Source organism: Abrus precatorius, unplaced genomic scaffold (assembly GCF_003935025.1).
Source record: "Abrus precatorius isolate BTA unplaced genomic scaffold, Abrus_2018 Scaffold6, whole genome shotgun sequence".
Taxonomy (NCBI): domain Eukaryota; kingdom Viridiplantae; phylum Streptophyta; class Magnoliopsida; order Fabales; family Fabaceae; genus Abrus; species Abrus precatorius.
Window position 1 is genome coordinate 23,281,434 of NW_020874406.1, and position 22,441 is coordinate 23,303,874.

General features: G+C 30.0%; 2 protein-coding genes across 2 annotated transcripts; one reads left to right on the plus strand and one right to left on the minus strand.

Annotated features, from left to right (window-relative positions):
- Positions 1-6,465: 6,465 nt before the first annotated feature.
- LOC113869212 (WAT1-related protein At3g28050-like) lies at positions 6,466-9,482 on the minus strand. The gene is made up of 7 exons (XM_027505431.1): positions 9,304-9,482; positions 9,160-9,225; positions 8,931-9,044; positions 7,295-7,535; positions 6,950-7,108; positions 6,722-6,873; positions 6,466-6,616 (listed from the first exon to the last, which is right to left on the minus strand). Exons 1-7 carry the CDS (start codon positions 9,480-9,482, stop codon positions 6,466-6,468), a joined length of 1,062 nt encoding a protein of 353 aa, XP_027361232.1.
- A 5,296-nt stretch (positions 9,483-14,778) lies between these two features.
- LOC113870422 lies at positions 14,779-15,999 on the plus strand. Its single transcript, XM_027507012.1, has one exon. The coding sequence runs from the start codon at positions 14,779-14,781 to the stop codon at positions 15,997-15,999; it is 1,221 nt and encodes a 406-aa protein (XP_027362813.1).
- The last annotated feature ends 6,442 nt before the right edge of the window (positions 16,000-22,441 follow it).

The following is a 22,441-nucleotide window of genomic DNA, read 5'->3' on the forward strand; positions in this document are numbered from 1 at the left end:
GGGATGTCTTGTTAATATGTACCGATTATTATATTTTTATACTCAATTTTTAATATTACTTCTCAATAAAATAATTTGTTAGCATTTAATTTTTAATATTATTACTGGTCGGAGCTTCTTATATCATAACTCAGATAAAACTTAATAGCACTTTTTAATACTTTTGGGCAAATTATATGCATTTTTCTTATACTTGTACTTCTCATTCTATCTAAATCATAATAAAGAGAATTGTAATAACAAGATCTTTCACCTAAAAATTTTCTGATACACAAGATCCGTTTAAAACGGCAAGTGCAAAGCATACTTCTTTCTAGTTAAGGATTAGAGGATAGTCATTATAAACAAAGCTTTCAAAAAAAGAAACTTAGAATGAACTCATGTTGTATAAAACACACAAGTTTTATTTCATTCAACTCCTGCCTTTAACTAACAAGAGTCCTTCTTTATATAGAGAAGTTGAGTACAACAAGACAAACATTTGGATAAGATTATGACATAATAAAGCTACTTTAACAAAGCCAAATTACTTTAAGTACATGATCACACTCAGAGCTACTTTATAGTACATAAAGATGCTTTTACAAAAGTTGACAAATATAAAGTAACTTTTTATTTGTTCTTCAATCCTTGAAGATAGGCTCATGACTCAGAGAGAGATTAGGGTCATCTTCACTGATCCATTCAGCTTCTTCCAAAATGGATTCATCAGGATCTTGGGAATCTATAATCATGTCAGCTTGGAATGACTCAGATTCTTTACTCAGATAATTATTTGATCTTCTCTTTCCCAATTGTCAATCTGACAGTTCGAATAGACAATAAATGGAGTGACTTGTTGGCTTTTATCCCATATACCTTTATCATCAGGGTCAGGTGGATAGATGATATCCATTGGTTTTAGATTGGAGCAAGTAGAATTTACTTTTGTCATTTGATCACAGACTCTATTAGTGACATGTAAATGAATTATCAAATTTGCTTGCTCAAAAGACGGCTTTGTAGGAGCAGAAATATCCTGTAAATTTTTGTATATGTTTCAAAACCTGACTTGATTTTGAGTGTATAACAATTTGGTTGTTAGATGTTGAAAATAAGGTCTATGAATTATTACAACAGTCACATGTTGTGGGAATTGTTCAGGAGGGATCTTGATTTCCTTCCAGATACAAAGTCTTTCCATTTCTTTCTGTATATCTCTTTTCCAGTAAGGAATAGGTTGATACCAGATAAAGAATTTCTATAGTAAGGATGAGTTATTTTGACAATTATCAAGAAATTCAAACATCTTGAAGGTTGGAACTATTATAGGATAATGGAACAATAGGGAAACACACCATAAATACCATAAGTCTTCTTCAATCATGGGATAATCTATTAAAAGAGCAAAGATGTTCAGATAAGGAGCATCTGGATGAAACCAAGAAGGTTTAGGCTTAACTCCATGATTATGTAAAGAAAGAGCTAGGTAATGGAACATATGATTTTTGGCAAAGTCTTTTATATACTCAGGATTGACTCTATTATTGGGATTAAAATCTGGTAGAAAATTATTTAGATGTGGGTTACTTTTACTAGCTTCAACAATGTTGAGAGGGAAATTAATGGATAGATTTGGGTGGAAGTTACAATAGAAATTGATTTTTTTGGACGAGATAACAGATCTGGGACAATTTTTTTTTCTCTTTTTATATGTTTAACAATAAAATCATACTTGGAGAACCAGTTTTTTAATTTGAGAACCTGAGAATCAGGTGACATCTTATTTTTGAACTCAAGAAGAGCGGGAAATGAAGAAGTATCCATCTGGACTTCAAAATTGTGACCTCTTAAATATAAATCAAATTTTTGAATATCACTTTTGACTGCAAGAGCTTCTTTATAAGTAGTATGATAATACTTCTCAGATTCCTTGAATTGTCCACTGGCATGTCCACAATATGCTTGTTTTCCATTAATTTCCTTAAGTAAGACAACTCCCTAATAATGATCACTAGCATCTGTCTGTAAAATCCTTTTACCATCTCCAGGAATCTTTAATGGTGGAGAATTTTTAGCTATCTTTTTTAGATGATAAACAGCTTCAGTCTGTTCAGTACTCCATGGTGGAGGATTTTTTCTTAGAAGTTTTGACAAAGGTCTTGTGTATTTGGCAGCATTAAGAATAAAATCCCTAATATTATTCAAAACTTCAAGAAATTGTTGAATTTGTTTGATAGTGAGATTTTCATCAGGAAAATTTAAGAGTTCTTCAGCAATGTGAAGTTGAGGTTGATAATTTCCCCGAGAAAAATGCATTCCCAAAAAATCTATCTGGATTTGTGCTAATTGAATCTTCTTTTCTGACAATATAATCTCATAAGTATTTGCGAGATCAAAAAACTTGTTGAGAAGATCTTTATGAGATTCTTTGTCTTTTGAGAATAGCAATACATCATCTATGTAGATGAGTATACTATCAAGAATAGGTTCAAAAATTCTGATCATAACTTTCTGGAATAAAGTGCAACCTTAAGACCAAATGGTAGAACTTTCCATTAGTATTGAGTAATAGATATGCAGAAAGCAGTTTTATATCTATCAAAGGGATCAACACCAAATTGCCAAAATCCAGACTATAAATCGAACTTGGAAAATATTATGGCATCCTTGATAAGAGTGTGAAGAGAAGCAATTTTTGGGATAGGAAATTTATCATCTTTGAGAAAATGATTTAGAGGTTTGTAATCAATCACTAACCTCTTTTTTCCCCTGAGCTTTTCAGATCTCTTCTCAACATAAAATGCTTGGCATGCCCACTTTGATTTTGTTGGTTCTATCAATCCTTGACGTAGAAGTTCATTGCATTCTTATCTAACCATCTGAAGATCATTGGGACTCATTCCAGGATGAGTGACTTTAGTAGGATTGATATCTTCATTGAGTTTGAAATGAAGCTTTATAAAAAACTCTGGATTGTTCCAAATTGGATTGGGATGAGAGAAATTCTCATGACCATCTGCACATAATTGTTTTAACTTTTCCTTGATCTCAGAATATTCTTCTAGACTTTCTTCAAGAAAGTAAAGTTTTAGTACATCAGTGTAAGGCTTGAAAATTCTTTTAAACTTAATTCCCTTGGGAAGAATTTGGAGCTTTTCAGCTAAACAATATGCATCCATTCCAAGAAGTTATTAGGAAGATAACTTCTTATGACTTTCATCTAGACTATACAATCTGGGAAAAACTTAATTCCAATAGGCATTTTGGAAATTAAGTCTGTTCTGAAGAGCTTTCCATCTGCTGCTACAAAGAAAGTTAGATTTTTGGTCCAACAATCTCTTGGGAGAATATCTAGATTTATCATTGTTCTCTATGCCCCGGTATCCATATAGGCTATGGCTTTAATAGGAGTAGCATATTTGTTGGAAGGAACTTGTACTTCAACATAAGGTTGAGCTGGAGTTTGAGATATGCTTTGTATCTCCTGGGTGAAATAGAGAGGTATATATTCTTCTTCTTTACTAGAGGTTTCTGAGAAATTATCAGAGAATTCTTATATAGCAAAAACTGTATCTTGGTCTGCTTCTTTTTACTCTGAATATTGTGATTCAATATCTCTATCAACAGAATCTAATGAATTCACCAGATTTTGGGCTTTAAGGTTTTTATTTGGGCATTTTTTCGCAAAGTGACCTTTTTTTTCCCACAAATAAAACATCTCGTGCTTTTATTTTTTCCTCTCTTGTTTTTCTTCTTGAAGAACTCCATCCTCTTGTTTTATGTTGAGAAGAGATATGAAAAGCTTAGGAGAAAAAAGAGGTTAGTGATTGATTACAAACCTCTAAATGATTTTCTCAAAGATGATAAATTCCCTATCCCAAAAACTGCTTCTCTTCACACTCTTATCAAGGATGCCAGAATATTTTCCAAGTTTAATTTAAAGTCTGGATTTTGGCAACTTGGTGTTGATCCGTCTGATAGATATAAAATTGCTTTCTGCATACCTAATGCTCAGTACTAATGGAAAGTTCTACCATTTGGTCTTAAAGTTACACCTTCTTTATTCCAGAAAGCTATGACCAGAATTTTTGAACCTATTCTTGATAGTATACTCATCTACATAGATGATGTATTGCTATTCTCAAAAGACAAAGAATCTCACAAAGATTTTCTCAACAAGTTTTTTGATCTCACAAATACTTATGAGATTATGTTGTCAGAAAAGAAGATTCAATTAGCACAAACCCAGATAGATTTTTTGGGAATGCATTTTTCTCAGAAAAATTATCAACCTCAACCTCACATTGCTGAAGAACTCTTAAATTTTCCTGATGAAAATCTAACCATTAAATAAATTCAACAATTTATTGAAGTTTTGAATTATATTAGAAATTTTATTCTTAATGCTGCCAAATACACAAGTCCTTTATCAAAACTTCTAAGCAAAAATCCTCCACCATGGAGTGCTGAACAGACTGAAGTTGTTCATCATCTAAAAAAGATAGCTCAAAATCCTCCACTATTAAAGATTCCTAGAGATGGTAAAATGATTTTATAGACAGATGTCAGTGATAATTATTAGGGAGCTGTCTTACTTGAGGAAATTAATGGAAAACAAGCATATTATAGACATGCCAATAGACAATTCAAAGAATCTGAAAAACATTATCATACTACTTATAAAGAAGCTCTTGCAGTCAAAAATGGTATTCACAAATTTGATTTATATTTAAGAAGTCACAATTTTGAAGTTCAGATGGTTAATTCTTCATTTTCCGCTCTTCTTGAGTTCAAAAATAAGATGTCACCTGATCCTCAGGTTCTCAGATTAAAAAATTGGTTCTCCAGGTATGATTTTAATGTTAAATATATAAAAGGAGAAAAAAAAATATTGTCCTAAATCTTTTATCTCGTCAAAAAAACTAATTTCTATTGTAACTTCCACCCAAATCTATCCATTAATTTTTTTTCTCTCAACATTGTTGAAGCCAATACAAGTAACCCACATCTAAACAATTTTTCACTAGATTTTAATCCCAACAATAGAGTCAATCCTGAGTACATAAAAGACTTTGCCAAAAACCATATGTTCCATTACCTAGCTCTTTCTTTACATAATCATGGAGTTAAGCCTAAACCTTCTTGGTTTCATCCAAATGCTCCTTATCTGAATATCTTTGCTCTTTTAATGGATTATCTCATGATTAAAGAAGACTTATGGTATTTATGGTGTGTTTCCCTATTGTTCCATTATCTCATAATATTTTCAACTTTCAAGTTGTTTGAATTTCTTAATAATTGTCAAAATAACTCATCCTTGCTATAGAAATTCTTTACTTGGTATCAACCTATTCCTTACTGGAAAAGAGATATACAGAAAGAAATGGAGAGACTTTCTATCTGGAAGGAAATCAAGATCCCTCCTAAACAATTCCCACAACATGTGACTATTGTAATAATTCATAGACCTTATTTTCAACATCCAACAACCAAATTGTTATACACTCAAAATTAAGTCAGGTTTTGGAACACATACAAAAATTTACAGGATATTTATGATCCTACAAAGCCGCCTTTTGAGCAAGCAAATTTGATAATTCATTTACATGTCACTAATGGAGTCCGTGATCAAATGACAAAAGTAAATTCTACTTACTCCAATCTAAAACCAATGGATATCATCTATCCACCTAACCCTGATGATAAAGGTATATGGGATAAAATTCAATAAGTCACTCCATCTATTGTCTCTTCTGACTGCCAGATTGACAATTGGAAAAAAGAAGACCAAATATTTCTCTGAGTAAAGAATCTAAGTCATCCCAAGCTGATATAATTATAGATTTCTAAGATCTTTATGAATCCATTTTGGAAGAAACTGAATGGATCAGTGAAGATAACCCTAATCTCTCTCCAAATTATGAGCCTATTTTCAAGGATTGAAGGACAAATAAAAAGTCACTTTATATTTGTCAACTTTTGTAAAAGCATCTTTATGTACTATAAAGTAGCTCTGAGTGTGATCATGTACTTAAAGTAGTTTGACTTTGTTAAAGTAGCTTTATTATGTCAGAATCTTATCCAAATATTTGTCTTATTGTACTCAACTTCTCTCTAAGTTTCTTTTTTCTGAAAGCTTTGTTTATAATGACTATCCTCTAGTCCTTGACTAGAAAGAAGTATGCTCTGGACTTGTCGTCTTAAACAGATCCTATGCATCAGAAAATTTCTAGGTGAAAGATTCTATTATTACGATTCTTTTTATTATGATTTAGATAGAATGAGAAGCACGAGGATAAGAAAAATGCATATAATTTGCTCAAAAATATTAGAAAATGTTGTTGTGTTCTATTTGAGTTATGATATAAGAAACTCCCGGCCATTAAAAATTGAATACTAACAAAATTTTCTTGAAGACTAATTCTAAAATCATAAAAATTTTGCAGGAAATAAATGCAAGATGTAAAACGATCACTTTCGAATCTACACATCCATGGTTCTGGTAACCAACAGAGGAGCTGAAGAAGATGAGGCAAAATCACGGTTCTGATTCGTATGTACCATATTTTCCTCTTGAGCCTGCGCCCACATCACAGCATAAAATCCCATAGCTATTATAGCAGCTCCAATCATGCTGCACCAAAAAGCATATAAACCCAATGTTAAACAGGGTAGTCCTACATTTCAGATTTAAATTATTATTTCACAAATTTGATGTTCTTAATATCGAGTTATTTACCTTCCAAGGTAAAGACTGTCCCCCAGAAAAATTACTCCCATGCCAATTGCAATGACCATTCCTAAAGGATTGAACATAGCTACATAAATTGGTCCCTTCTTACGACATGCCCATGCGACCGCAACACTTCGGATTGATATCATAAAAATTGCCTACAAATATACCACCACAAAACTTATAATTGCTGTGTCGAAAGGTTACCAAAGTACTAGTAAAGTTTATACTTACTGAATAGCATACAGCTATCAACTCTTTATCAAACCTAAGTATCCAAGCTCTTGGATTTCCCTCTGCAACTAAAGCTACTATGGCAGATAGCGTTACCACCAAGCTGCAACAAATGGTTGTCACCAATAGCTCTTCAGGATAGTCCTTGATAAGCCAAGTCTACACATAAGTGGAAAAGCAAATAAATTCAATGATTTTGACATCATGTAGAGAAAGATTAATTTTGAGGGAAATAACTTGAAAAAATCTCATTGATAAAAAAACAACTCAATTTTTGAAATAAGATAAACTAGTCACTAAACTGCAAAGACATTGTAATGTGTGCCTTTTTAATTGTTTGTTTACCTGGACAACAAGCAAATTTGAAAGACAAAAGCTAGCAGTTGCAAGAAGAAAACCACCAAATACCCAGGCTGGTTGCACTGAGAGGTATGTTCCACTTTCACCCAATACTATATTTCGCAAGGAATTGCTAGTTAATGCTATTCCTTTATATAAAGTCACGATTAATGCCCCTGCAATGGAGACCACTGTGCCAATAATTTTTGCCTGGCTGCTATGTAATTTTAGATTAAGATTTTCCATCCTGAAAATGACATCAGAGTGTTCCCTTCAATTTCTTTTGTCTGCATATATTATAAGGATTAGAGAAGATTTCGGTAATTATAATAAGATAAGTGTTAAAATTATTCCTTTAACTAACTCCTCTGTTTTCACAACTCTAACCATTGGTTTTCCAAACGATTTAATTCGGATCTGATCAAATCGTGCATTTAGATGTGATGAGTGAATCTGAAGATTTTTTATATACATAGAAACTCTTTTGTATACACAGAAACTCAAATTTGAAACTTTATTTAAGTAATACCAAACTGTTTGTGGACCAACCTCCGTTAGTTATTTTTTGTTCTTTCTATTGTATATAAATACTCTTCCCTTCATATACCAAGATAATTCTAAATATACAATATTGAAAAGAAAAATTGAAATAATTAACTAACCATCTATTAAAATAGTAACACAGTATAATTTTTTTTATTTTATTAAGAATCAAAGTGAAATTGCATTAAACATTGTGATGGAGATAATTAGTAAAAGTTTTCATAAAAAGATATTTTTATTTCTTAACTAATAGTTTAAGGACATTTGTTAGTATTTTTCTTAAAATTAAGTAAAAAATCATTAATTAATTTTTATGAACTGTATATTTATAAAGATGATTAACTGAAATTGCAAATCTAATCACTTGTCAAGTTCCTATTAGTAGAATCCAGTAGTGAACTTGAGAAAAGGGAAATCATAGAATCACAAAAAGTAACATTATTTTCAAATGTTTAAAATTTTAATGCAAGTTATAAAACCTGGTATAGGGTGATTTACTTGTGGATAGAGTTGAAAGGAGAGAAAAATAAAAATAAAATAAAACGGGGGAAAGGATATTTAATAAAAAATTAATTATTGGAAATGAATAAATTTTAACTGAATTTAAAAGGGACTTCTTATTTAATTTAAACAAAAATAATTTAGAATTCTAAATTTATAAAAAAATAAAAGTATTAATTTTTTTTAATTAATTAGGATTATAAATTAACTATTTCTTGTCCTTTTGAGTCTTCCAAGTATAAGATTAAAGATAAAAATGAGAAAGGAAGGACTTTGGTGTCTTCAACATTTTACCCCTCGGATCCTCTTGAAAAGGGGTGCCTTTATTCAGACACCTAAAGTCTCTCTTGATTCAAAAGACAAAAAAGATAGGCAGTGCCTCAAAAAAAAATTTCTTCGTCAGATTGCATAAAGAATAAAAAACAATATAAGTTCCATCTTTTGAGTTAATTGTAACCAACGTCGGAAAGAGACATGTTTTTTAAGAAACCCTTTTTCTTAAATAATTTTTGAAGAAACCTGGATAAAAAATTCAAATGCAAGTTGGATTAAAGAAGACCTAGGCCAACAGTAATGGGAAAGGGGGAAGAGAAGAAACCTGGAAAGAACGGCAAGTATGAAGGTAAAAGCAGGGATAAGGTCATCCATAGCTGAGGATAGGGTGGGAGAGCTATATTCAATACCATTGTACTTCAACGTCTGCACTGCAGTACTACACATATACCTTAAAGTCACTCAAACCAATATCAAATTTGCCCCACAAAACCCACATATCAAAAATACATAATTGATCATGTTAATTTAATTTGGGCTACCTTTATTCATACCTGAGACAGCTAAGAAGAAACATTCTGAAAAGAATTGAGCTTGGGATTTTTGGAGGAACTCTCTTCCTATAATTTTCTTATGTGTCAACGATGAAGCGTCAAATAACAGAGAGAAAAAGTTTCACAGACAAAAAGGGTACACACCTGTAGTAGAAAAATGTAGATGGTAGAAGGAAGCAAAGAGCCAGCAGGTTTGAGTACACAATGAAAACGTAATTACTCATTCCATTGGTGTTTGCTGCCTTTATTAAGGTGTTCAATCCCACTTCTAAGAACAGACATGCAACCATTGCTGCTGTTACGCTTACTCCTACGCTCACCATTTCTCTCTGCACTTATTCTTGTTCTCTTCACTTGTAAGTTCTAATCCTCCTTTCTGGATTAGCAGGTTTAATAACTTTATTTTGGCACTCTCTTCGGAACCAATCTAGAAAAATGAATAATTTGATATGACATTTTTAAAATCGAAAAATAATTTAAAATAAACTAAAATTTGTAAAATATAATTACTTTAAATAAAAAAAAAATTTAAGTGCTGAATTTTATTGGTATTTTCTTTTTATTAATGTTTTATTTCAATAATTTACGTAACAAAATTTAATATAAAAAATAAGAACTGATTGGCAAAGTGAAACATAAAAAATACTCAAAATATTTCACTTAAGTTTATTGTAAAACAAAATCTAACAAATCCTAATCACATATCTCACGTTATTATCTTCCAATTTAACTATTTGTCAAGAAGTTGTTCAGTCTTTCAACGAAGATAAGATGATATTGAAAACTAGAATTAAAACAAAAACAATAATTCTTTTAAAATGACGGTATATATTTGAAAGAATAAAATATAATTATTAGTATTAATTAAAAAATTAGTCGAGATTGTAATAAATATGTATTTATATTTTAATCACTATAGTATCAATATTTATTTTCTAAAATAACGAGCACTTGTTCTAGAGAAGTTAGTATTATGTTGCTTTCAAAACCTGTTATTTATGTTTGGCTATGGGTAGCATTGGAGCAAGGTCTCACAAGTCAAAATAGCAATTTATAATTAATAAAAGAAAGAAACAAAAGAAAAAGTATTCTCTCTACGAACTAAATATTTAAAAATATAAGCACGAGATTCACACACTTACAAAACAATGGCAGAACCTTACAATCCTAATACTTGAACTGGCCGTCGTTGAGTGATTATATTAATATTAATTAATTTAAATTTATATTTGAATCTTTAATTTTGATAAATCATAATAAAATAAATAACCTTTTATATTTGTCTTAATTATAGTTTTGAATATTTTATAATTTTTGTTTTGTGATTTAAAAAATTTATTTAGTTAATTCTATTTAAAATAATAAAATATTTAGCTTTTTGACATAAATACAACTTTTTCAATGCAAAATTATGTATGTGTCTTACAAAATATTATTTTATGCAAATGTTGATTAAAATCGACTTTGATATTCCATTGAAGTCGATTTATTAAAGTCAATTATCGTTTTGGTCATGAGATGTCGATTAAAATCGACTTTGATATTCCATTGAAGTTAATTAAAATCGACTTTTCTATTCTAAAGGAATCGATTGAACTCGACTTTCGTTGCTCTTTTTTGGTGCAAAGAAGTCGATTATAGTTGACTTGCAGTGTAAAGGAAAAACTATTAAAATTGACTTTAGTATAAATCTGAATACGATTATAATTGACTACTTTATACACACCAAACTAGAGAGAGAACTAAGACCAGAACGAGTGAGATCAGATAAAAATGGAGACAATTGATAAAGATGGATAATGATCTATATCGACTTAATTTTTTTATTACGTTGCAAGCAGGCTATTAATATAGGTAAATTAATTTTTAAATATATTTAGTTAAATTATAATTAAATATTTTTATATTTAATTTAATATATTATTAATTCTATAATTATATTTAGAAAGATGTGTAAATATTAATTATTATATTATAAATTAATTTAAATTGTTTGTTATAATTATAATTATTATATTGAGAAATGTAAATAAAATTCTATTATATATTTTTAATAATTATGATAATTTAGTTTTGTATTGTAGTAATTTATAAATTATAATAATTTTGTTATAATGTTTTAATTTAAACCTTGTATATATTATTTTGTTATTATACACGAATCTCAAATTTTAAAAAGTAGGCATTATAATATGATAATTACTCCAAATTCAAGAATGCAATCATTTCTTAGGGAGACTGGTTTTTGGCATGACACTCATAGGTGCACTTGTAGAACGTTGGAGGCCCGAGTTACACACATTTCATCTTTGAGACAGAGAATACATGATCACTTTGGAGGGTGTTATGTTTCAGCTAGGCTTACGTGTGAATGGAGTCCCTATGAGTGGTTGCATTGAAGCGTGGAAGAAATTTTATAATCATAATATATGGGCATTGTGTGAAGATTTACTTAAAGCAGTTTTTGATAAAAGAAACATAAAATGAATTTTCATAAATCTAAAGTGGTTCACAGATACATTTGCAGCATTACCTCATAATGCTAATGGACAAACCATTATCTATTGCACTAGAGCGTACATAATAGTTCTATTTGGTGGGGTATTGTTTCAAGATTTAATGTTCATATGAAGTGACTATCTCTTTTAACTGATTTTGCTAAGATTTCAAATTATAGTTAGAGTTCTGCTGTTTTAGCATCCCTTTATCGTGAGTTTTGTTGTACAGTGAAATACAATGTCATCAAGATTGCAGGTTGTTTGCCTCTTCTACAGTCTTGGGCATGGTATAAAATACTTCAGTTAGCCCCTAGACATCATTATCCTCTCACTTTTTCACTAGCATTGAGGTACATTTATTTATCAATATATTAATTTTTGTTATTTATATATGTTAAATTTACAAGTAAAATCTAATTATGCTTATTTCAGGTGAAAAAGTTTTAAGTCATCGACGAGATCAGACACATATAAGTTATTGCGATATAGGAGGATCGTTAATTCAATTGGCATTACTGGGGTAAGTTCAAATATGGTATATGATACTAACTTTCGTTTTAAATTATTTTATTTTTTGGTTTAATATTTTTTATTGATTATTTCAGTTTAGGTGGACTCCCTACAACAACAATGATGTCAGGAACATTACACCTCATTTAGTGTATGATGAGGCTGATGTTTGGGCATCTGTGACTACTCTTATATAATTTACTGTAATTGAGTGGCATGTTGTTGATCACATGGTTCGACAATTTGGTGGAGCACAACACATACCAATCAGCCTGATAAATATTGATCAGTTGCACGTTAAGGATGGGAGGGGTGATCTAGACATACGGTGGCCTAATTATCATGTGACATGACATGTTGCATGCGAGTCATGTAGGAAGTGACGAGTTCAACATCCTCTAGCTAATGATGATAGTCTCTCTATTGAGTATTTTCAGTGGTACTGGTGAGTCGCTAATAAATTTTTGTCATTGGATGGAACCCATAGGATTGAGAGCTTAGGGACTTTCCTGATAGTGTATCATTACATGCTCCTCCAGCACCTGATATCGCACACCCTAATGACGTTTCAGATAGATGCTCTATCAGTTGTCGTTTGCGTGCAGGTATACGTGTTAGTAGACGCCAATACTCCAATGAGGCACATATACCAGCCGATCCCCTAACACACAATGTACAACCTAATGCAAAACCGTATAACCTACCTTACACCATGTATACCAACTGACACCCATATACCCCAGGCAACACTTTATGCTAGGACCTAGCCAACAACAATACATGTCAGGCCCTTCTCAGCACCAGTTCATGTCAGACCCTAGCTAACCATGTATGACCCCCAGCCAGTAGTTCATGGCAGGTCCTAGTCATCAATTCATGTCAGATTCTTTTCTTACTCTCCGTCCTATACAACATTTTGTCATAGGTCTAGCCCAGGATGATATTGCATGACATATATCTTTTAGTCTACCTTTCATGTCAGATGCTGAGGTTGCAGCTTTGCTAAATTCAACAAATAACTCTATTGTATGAACTTCAACAAATAAGTTAAAATAGCTAAACATGTGATCAATGTGCTCATCTTTTTGTAGTTGCCACCTTTTATATCGAATACCATTTGGTCCAATATCAATTGGCATCTTATAGAATATTTTTGAAACTTGTGTGTTGTTTCCCTTATATTCCTCTAATATTCAGTTTTTCAATTGTAGTAAAGTAATCGATGGAAAGATAATCAACCAAGCTTAATAGTCATTACAAAACATCTCTCCCTACACTGTGTTTATAATCTCACCATTATAATATATAAGGACATAAACATAACTCTCTGTCATCTCATTATAATTTTCATATTCAATCTAAAATTTTGTCAAAAATAATCGTACAAAGTCAAGAGTTGTATACGTTGATTTATACTGAATGTGTTAAAGTTGATATTTATTTAGGACAGAAATATATTAAAATCGACTTTTGTGTTAAGTATAAATCTATTAAAATTGACTTCTATTTGTAAAAAAGAAAAAATATATAAATACAAGTCGATTATAGTGAACTTCTATGTTACCGTACATCAAATTGTGAAGGAAAGTCGATTGAATTAATTTATTTGTATGTATAAATTTTAAAATGGTAGCAAGTTAATTCAAATAATCTTTTATTGAAGTTACTTGCAAAAATTATAAGAAAATTAGTTAAAATCAATTTCTATTAAAACAAAATCAGGACATATATGTAAACAAATTTGTAGCCTTAAATTCATTTATTTAAGTAAAAAAATCAAATATTTATTTTTTTAAACTTAATCACTTTAAAACACATGCAATACATCTTTATTTTTTATTTAAAAAATATGTCTTCATTTATAAACACAAGCATTTCTAAGAGCTATTTTTAAAAAAATATTCTTAGTATATATTTATCCTCTTCCTCATTAGGTAATTTTACTTTTTATGGTTTTAACAATATTTTATGTTTTTAAATTTGTGAAATTGATACATTATATTTATTATAATCTGAATCAATCTTAAATTAAATTTGATTTCAATATATTAATATGGTATTTTGATTTTTATATTTTCTCTTTAATTTATTGTTATTTAATATAGTACAATATTATTTTCTAATAATAAAAATATGTATCAATTTATTTAATTTTTTTGTTTATAATTTTTATTAAAAAAGTTTGTGCCATAATGAAAAAAATACAAAATTTAAAATAGTTTTTTTTCTAGCACGTGTCTAGACACAATAAAATTTTACATATAACAAATATTTAATGAAAATAGTAAAATATCACAGGATCAATAACTTTGAATGAAAATTTTGTATTTATTAATTTCACCTAACTGGATTCAAAATATGTGTAAGAATCTAAATCCTTGATGATAATACAAATCAATTAATCACTTTGTATTTAAGTGGATACAGATTGCATTTTACTCGGATTCAGTTACTTGAATTATATTTTAATGTTATCTTTATCCCAACTAAGTTGAAAGGTTTTGTTGCATTGAAGGGCTTGTATATATGTATATATAATACGAACACAGATCCAAAAGTGAAACCATTGATCTTTGATTTTAGAGAAGCCTAACTTTAGTGTTTTCCCGAGATGAGTAATGATGATCTTTGGGCGAACCTTCACTCTGATCTGTTGAATCAAATTGTTAAGTACGTACATTCTTATGAGGATTACGCTCGACTTCGTCTTGTTTGTAAATCGTGGAGTTTGACACTTGCAAGAACTCCAGAGCACAAATATCCATGGCTAGTGTCGTTACTTTCAGCTGAAGATTCTATTGAAACTCATGGTCCAATAGAGGAAGAGATTAATCAAATGAGATTGCCGCAGATGCAGGACCACTTGTTTCGTGGGTCTTGTTGTGGATTCCTAGTCATCCTTGGTTTATCTGATGGAGCATTGCATTTATTGAATCCATTTACAAAGGTTATCTATGATCTTCCCCCAATCTCAACTTTGCCGCATATAGTTGATTATTTGCCTGAAAATATTGGGAATGAATATATGATGCGGGATATGGTGAATGGCTCAACTGGAACTGTAGAGCGAATTCTTGTGAATAAAACATCGGTCTATAAGATAATTATTTCTTCCCCTCCCGATCGTGACACACATGATTTCATGGCTGTAGTTATATACGGTGATTATCGTAGATTGGGTTTCCATAGAACTGGTGATGGTGGTTGGACAGATATACCAACGGCTAAGGCACATAGGTGTGAATTTGAAGATGTTATTTTTAACGAAGGAAAGATACATGCTGTGGATTGGAAAGCTCAACTTTATGAATTTGATATGCATACGAAACCTATACCACTAGGAGGAGCTACTAAAGCCAAACCTCCCATCGGAATTCCACAATCTCGTGGCCCTACTGATTGGAACTTCAAGTATCTGGCTGGACATGGTAAGGGCAGGTTGTTAATGGTGGTGAGGCATTTTGTCTATCCTCGTGATGGTGATGATGATGCAGATGTGTATCGGACTAATACATTCAGTGTATATATGTTGACCAATAATGAAGTGTGGTCAAGAGTGTATAATCTGGAAAACTATGCCTTGGTGCTTGGATTAAATTCATCTATCTCTATGCCTTGTGCTTCTTCTTGTACCAAACCAAATCATATTTACTATACCGACAACCTATTAGAACATTATTATGTAAGCGAGGAAGGACATAAGAGACGTAGAAGGCTTCAGCTTAAGTGGTGTTGGTGGTCACTCGGTGTGTTTGATTTGGAAGGCGGTGGCAATAATCAACTTTTTTCGGCTGCACAATTCCTTCTCCCTCCTCCAGTTTGGTTGTGCTGATTATTTTTTCATTTTTAAGTTACGTTACTTTGTTATGATTAAAGCATGTTTAGAGATTATCTTATCTGCGATGTTACCTGTTACCTGTTTGTTTATCCCATGATCAACTGATGGACTTAGTGAGTGAAAATGCCTTTAAATGGTTTTTTATTTCTTTTACTATTTGCAAGTTTTGGAAATTTTATTATTTTAATAAGAAATAATAAACTGAGAACAAAGTAATTTTTAATTTTGAAAAAAAAAATGAATTGTGAACTTTAGCACAAAAAATAGATATACTTTCAACAATTATTTTTCTCGTAAACCTTCCAATTTTTTAAACTATAATATTTTATAATATATGTTCATTAATTGACATTATAGAACTTTTTATATTTTAATTTCGTTATAACTAGTGAAACTTAAACTGCAATAAACAAATTAACAAAAATATATTTCCTGTCAAGATTTTAGACTGTTATTATATTTTAAAAGATAAGTTTATATGATTTTAAATTTCAAGTCATTTGTGATATAGTTGATGTTCATTAAAATCACATTTTGTTTTTTTAATATTAGGCATTTAAATATATTAATGTAATTGATAGACAATTAAAAATTTCCTCGAACATATAAATCTTTTTCATTACCATATTTTATATCACATCTATTTTGTACCTTCTAAAATACTAGTTTCATATGACATTAACTGTGATTAAAACTAAAAGTAGACATCAATCATGCTTTTACACTGGATTCCTCTATATTTAATTTTTACTACTCTTTCTTTTCATTTTTAATTATATATTATATTATATTATATTATATTTTTATTAGTTAATTTTTATCATTTTCTTTCTTATACTCAAATTACACTTTTTAATACAGTGATAAATTATTGCCATTGAAAAAGATTATATGAGTTACTTAACATGACCCCAAAAAAGAAAATTTCTAATCAAGGTGCTTTTAGACATAGGATAAATAATTTAAAATATTTTATCAATAAAAAAGTTATGTTTTAAATAGAAAAATATAATTTTTATATATTTGAAACTCAACCTTAAACATTTAAGTTATGAAAACTATTATATTAGAAAAAAAAAGTTAATCTTAATTTCACAAGCAATTAAGCGATCAAAAGCAATTAAAAGTGATAATTTGTTAAAAAAAGTATTATTATCTTGAAAATAAAAAAAATATAATAATTTATATTTTTTATAACAACAAAAAATGAATAAATTTATGCTTTTTAATTAAAAATAATTATTTTTATATGTTTAAACTCATCTCTAATAAATTGATTTTTTTTATTTGATCTTTGAAATAAACAAAATCCACTTCTAATATATTGTTAATTTAAGTAAAATTTACAAATTTGATTTATTTATAAAAAATTAACATTAATTGTGAAATATTTAAATAAATATTGTTTAATAAAAAAAATTTTAACCCAAACAATACAACAACCGAAAAACGAAGCCAAAAAAATTGGGCTCCACATTTTATAGCCAATCCAATTTTTCAACTTCAATGTTTTTATTTTTCCTTTGATTATAATTTTTTTTATCTAAGTTATCTACTTAATTTATAATCACATGTGTTTTAAAAATTTAACTATACTTCATTTATAATCATTAACACATGTATATAAGAAATAACAAAATAAAAATAAAAATTATAAGAGATAAATACTATTTCTTCATTTTAATTTGAAGTTTAATTTTATTTAAATTTATGTTTCAAATTGTGTATACATTTTTTCTTCGATAACCTTAATTTAGGATTATATTACTCTTAATTAATCGTAATTAAGGTCAAACAGCTAACACCTTTTTCTTTGTTTGGGTCGTTTGTCGCCTATAGTTATTTTTTGGTGACATTGTTAAAAGGGGAATACAGGTCTGGATCGTGGCCCAGCCTATACATCCGGATTTAATGGGTTACTTTTTTATATGTTGTACAAAACAAAAACAATAGGCCGAGCCTAAGTCACAGGTCAGTCCATTATCCAACCAATGAAATTGAAAAAACAAAAAAAGAGTTATCAAAATGTGTTAATTCTCTTTATTTGAATTGGTTGACTTCGCCCTAAGTTCAACATTAATTATTTTAATTTAGTTGACTTACTAGGTGAGTTAAGAAAAACTCAACCTAGTCAAACTCATGGAATTTGACTTACAGGTTAACTTATTATACAGAATATATAAAAATGGTAGTTTTTTTTAAAAGAAGTTTTCTACCATTGTTTAATAGTATTTTTAGGTCACTTACACAACTAACTCTTTAAAAAAATCAGACATTTCTACCATTATCTTAACCTAACTCAGAATTTTTTTGCCATAAGTTTTTTGTTATAGTAGTAACCTGACCTGATGGTAAGTTATCCACTATAACTTTCAGGTTAGGTGATTAAGGCCATGCTAACGGTTGTAAGCTTAATTTTTTAGAATTCTACTCACCAGTTACTTGGGTTAGGTTAAGCTAATCACAAGTTGGAACCTATTTTGATGACTCTATTAAAGTTAATTACACTGACTTAAATGATTTTATATGCTTAGACAAAAAAAATAAAAATATATGAAATTATTTATATACCATCGTGCCTAACAGCGTCCCCCACGTTATGCAATGGAATGCAATGTCCACAACATGGCCGCAGAAGCTACAATTATGGTGCATCCATAATTTGATGGAGTGAGACTTTAAATTAACTTTATACTAGTTTATTAGTGACTTGAAAATGACTCAAATTATTAGCTACCTGCATTAGAATTTACTGGGAATATGTTGGCTAGTGGCCACCGAAGTAAAAAAAAGAAAAGAAAAAAAAAGGTATAATAGCGCATTTTTTCTTTAAAAAGAGTTAAAATATTATTATATATTAATTTAAAAAAATGAATAAGACAAATTAAAACTAAAAAGTAATAAAATTTAAAAATAAGGACATATTTAAAGTTAAAACAATTGCCCAGTAAACGATGGTGACATGACCGACACTTTGGTCAAGCAAAGAAGACAAAGGTGATCATATGCCTCATATTTCGCAAGGAAATGCTAAGAACAGAGAGTGATGGTGATAGAGATTGATGTGGTGATAAATGGAGGTATGTCTTTGATAACAGTATTGTGATTAGAGATCATAAAGCATAGAAGGATGTGAGTTGGATTATATTCCATAATTTATTTTTTAAGTAACTTATAAGTTTTTTAGATATGTATGTTACACGCATGAAAATCGTTATATTTATTTCAACATATTATACAATTTTTTAAGACAAAAAACTTCTTTATAATTAATTATTACTCTTTATTAGTTTTTTTTTTATATCCAATTTCAATTATATTTTGAAAACTTTTCGATTAAAAAATGTTCAGGCAAAACAATTATATTCGTTTTCTTCATATCAAGGAAATTTAAAAGATATGACCTACATATCCTAAAACAGTTACTTAACTGTGAAAGATAAACTAGCTATTTCACGTTTTTAGGTTTAGAATGTGTGTTATGATTCTTATTGAAAATAGACGTCTTGATCTCCATAATAAAGTATGTAAGAAGTAAGAACTCTAGTGTGGTAGTAACTTTTTACGCTTTTCCATGAGAGCTATAGCCTTTAGTTGCATATGTAGAACTTGAATATAATGTTATCCAAAACGTGGAACATGTAAACACTGTTCAAAGTTTCATACTATATAACCATAACGAGTTGAGATGATACATTAATCACGAAGTACCTAACTTAGCCTTTGCTTTAATATTATTTTTCTTATTTCAAGTATTTTTTTACTTCAGCGTTGAAATGTGTTGAGTACTTGCCCATTTAAAAGCACACTAGCGACCGGAGAAGATGAACAATTTTAAGGTAAATAATGTGGAACTTTAATTACCATCATACACTTCCAATCATTGTTATTTTCAGTTGTTTTATAAATTAAATGATACAGATGGTACATAATGTAAAGACACCCAAAATATTGCTCAACATATGTCTTCGGTGACAAAGTTAGCCAAAGGAAAATTGTAATAGAAATGCTTTAGAATAATGACTATGAATTTCACGTAGCAATGGTTTATAACTGTCTTGGAAAAACCAATTTTGTTCATGAAACTATAAACAGATCTGCGATGGATCACGGGACAACAACAACTTGTGGGGTTGTCAATAGAAATGAGCTGGGCAGCTTCATGTCATTCCTCTCCTAAAACCTTGGTACCTACAAGATATATAACGTACACAGAATATTGGGGTCTTCAATATGGGATTGATCCACCTAACTCTTTCGTTGAAATTCAACATTTAAATATGTCATGGCAAACTTTTGCCACGATTTTCATGCATTTCACCAGGAGCTATCTATTTTGGCTCTCCCTTAATGGTTAGACTCAGCTGGCTTATAAATGTATTTTTGCAAAATTGTCCATGACTTTAATGAAGCAATGACTTATCATTTTTTGCAAAACCAATTTGGTTCTTGAAACTACAAAAGCTGATTCTTTGTGATGAAAAGTACATCCTACAGCTTTTACATAGTTGCTTTTACTTTTAGAACCTTGTCATCAAATCTGCTTCTCGGAACTTTTGGTAAATTATACTACAGGAATCTCACGCTAGTTCTTGTGTTGTCAACGTTAACTGATTTCTTTTATTTTCGTGCATTGTAGTTAGTGCACTTACTTAATATATCACTATCTTAACACTGTCTTCCTTCAAAGATTTCCCCTCTTTACTAAATATACGCTGTGGCCCATGCTTTATTCCTATGATCCTATATATGGAAGTGGATACAAACCTTCCGTGTTTCATTGAGTAATGATTGGGGCATAAGTGATGTATGATAGTGTGCAATCTCTTATGATGAAATGACAAAGCAAATTTTGGTTTGATTTATGTAGGCACATAGATGAAAATGATTTATCTTTCAAGTCTACTTTCTTAAGGCATCCGTGTAAAAGGACTTGGTCTACTTGTAGTTGATGGTTAATATAGCCCAATCAGAACCTGTTTGTTAAGTTCTACCCTCTTTGCATGTGGTGTGCCAGATCAAAATTATGTGGTTTGACATGTAGGTTAGGTGGATTGTGTAAAGTCAGAGAAGTTTTTTTTTTTTTTTTTGGGTGACTTTTATTAAAAAAAAATGTGAAGTACAATTTGACAGATTATACTATAAAATATTAATTTCACAAAGTCAAGCAGAATCGACAGAGTGGTTATGTCTTGTCTTTGTGCAAGTTAGCAGGAGTTGTTGGCGGTTAAGATGGATATAGTAAGCTGTCTCAAGTTGGTAATATATGACTACGGTTAGTGGGCTATATATGGTTGGAGTGTTAGACCAGTGGAGCTGGAGAAATCTTTGATTCGCATTATTTTAGGGGTTATATTATTTTATTTTTTTTACAAACATTTTTTTAATTTATCTTTTTCAATTATATCAATTTATCTGATGACATGTTTCTCTTTATCTTTTTATCTCTTTCTTTGTTGTACAAAAAATTAATAAAATACAATTTATTCTACCATATCTACATGTGTATGAACATGCATTTATATAATGGAGAACATGATTCCGGTTGTAGTTAGCACGAGTCCTTTTTGTTTTGACAGAGCTTATCCAGTTATAGGTTGTTACTAGCTTGTTAAACTACTAAAGAAAAAGGAAAAACTACTGTGGATGATGCATAATGCATACATATGAAAAAAAAAAAAAGAAGAAAATAAAATAGAGGAAACAATTCTATTGTATCAGATACTAACCATGGGATATAGCATGGTTAGTCAACATTGATATTTCAATTTTAAGTTATTTTTCTTTGACAGAGAATTGCATTTTTTCTGCAATATAAGAAGTTCCATCTGATGGAAATATTTATATAACATGTTTAGGCTACTATATATTGCTATAATTAGTCAAAGATGGGATATCACAGAAAATGTGCTGTCCTAGAAAATCGTAGCAATGAAGGTTTAATATGCAAAATTTATAAAATATCACATTATATTATATTTTAATGTTAAAATTTGAATTTCTAATATTAAAATAAATGTATATTTGAATAAATTTTACGTGAATCCAAATGCATTAATAATCTCAAGCCTCATTTGAACGAATCCCTTGATGCAAATATCATTGCAGTTAAAGTTTTATAGCAATCAATCTTTTGATGTGGCATATCCATCTTTCGAAGTCTTTTTGGAACTGAAAAATACATGCATTTGTAAAATAAAACTAGATATAGAACTCATTATAGTCTTGCTAGGCTTTGAGGGCTTTCCTTTATCAAGTTAACTGGACTACTGTCTACCGGACACCCTCAGGTCTCAACCACAGTACAGCCTATGTGAAATGAAAGTGGTCGAAACTTTTTAAGGACTCCACAGGTTTGTGTCTTCAAGTTATCGATCTTCTTGGTTGTCGGTAAGCCACCATGAGAAATAGCTTCTCCCTACATTAATTTGCCTGT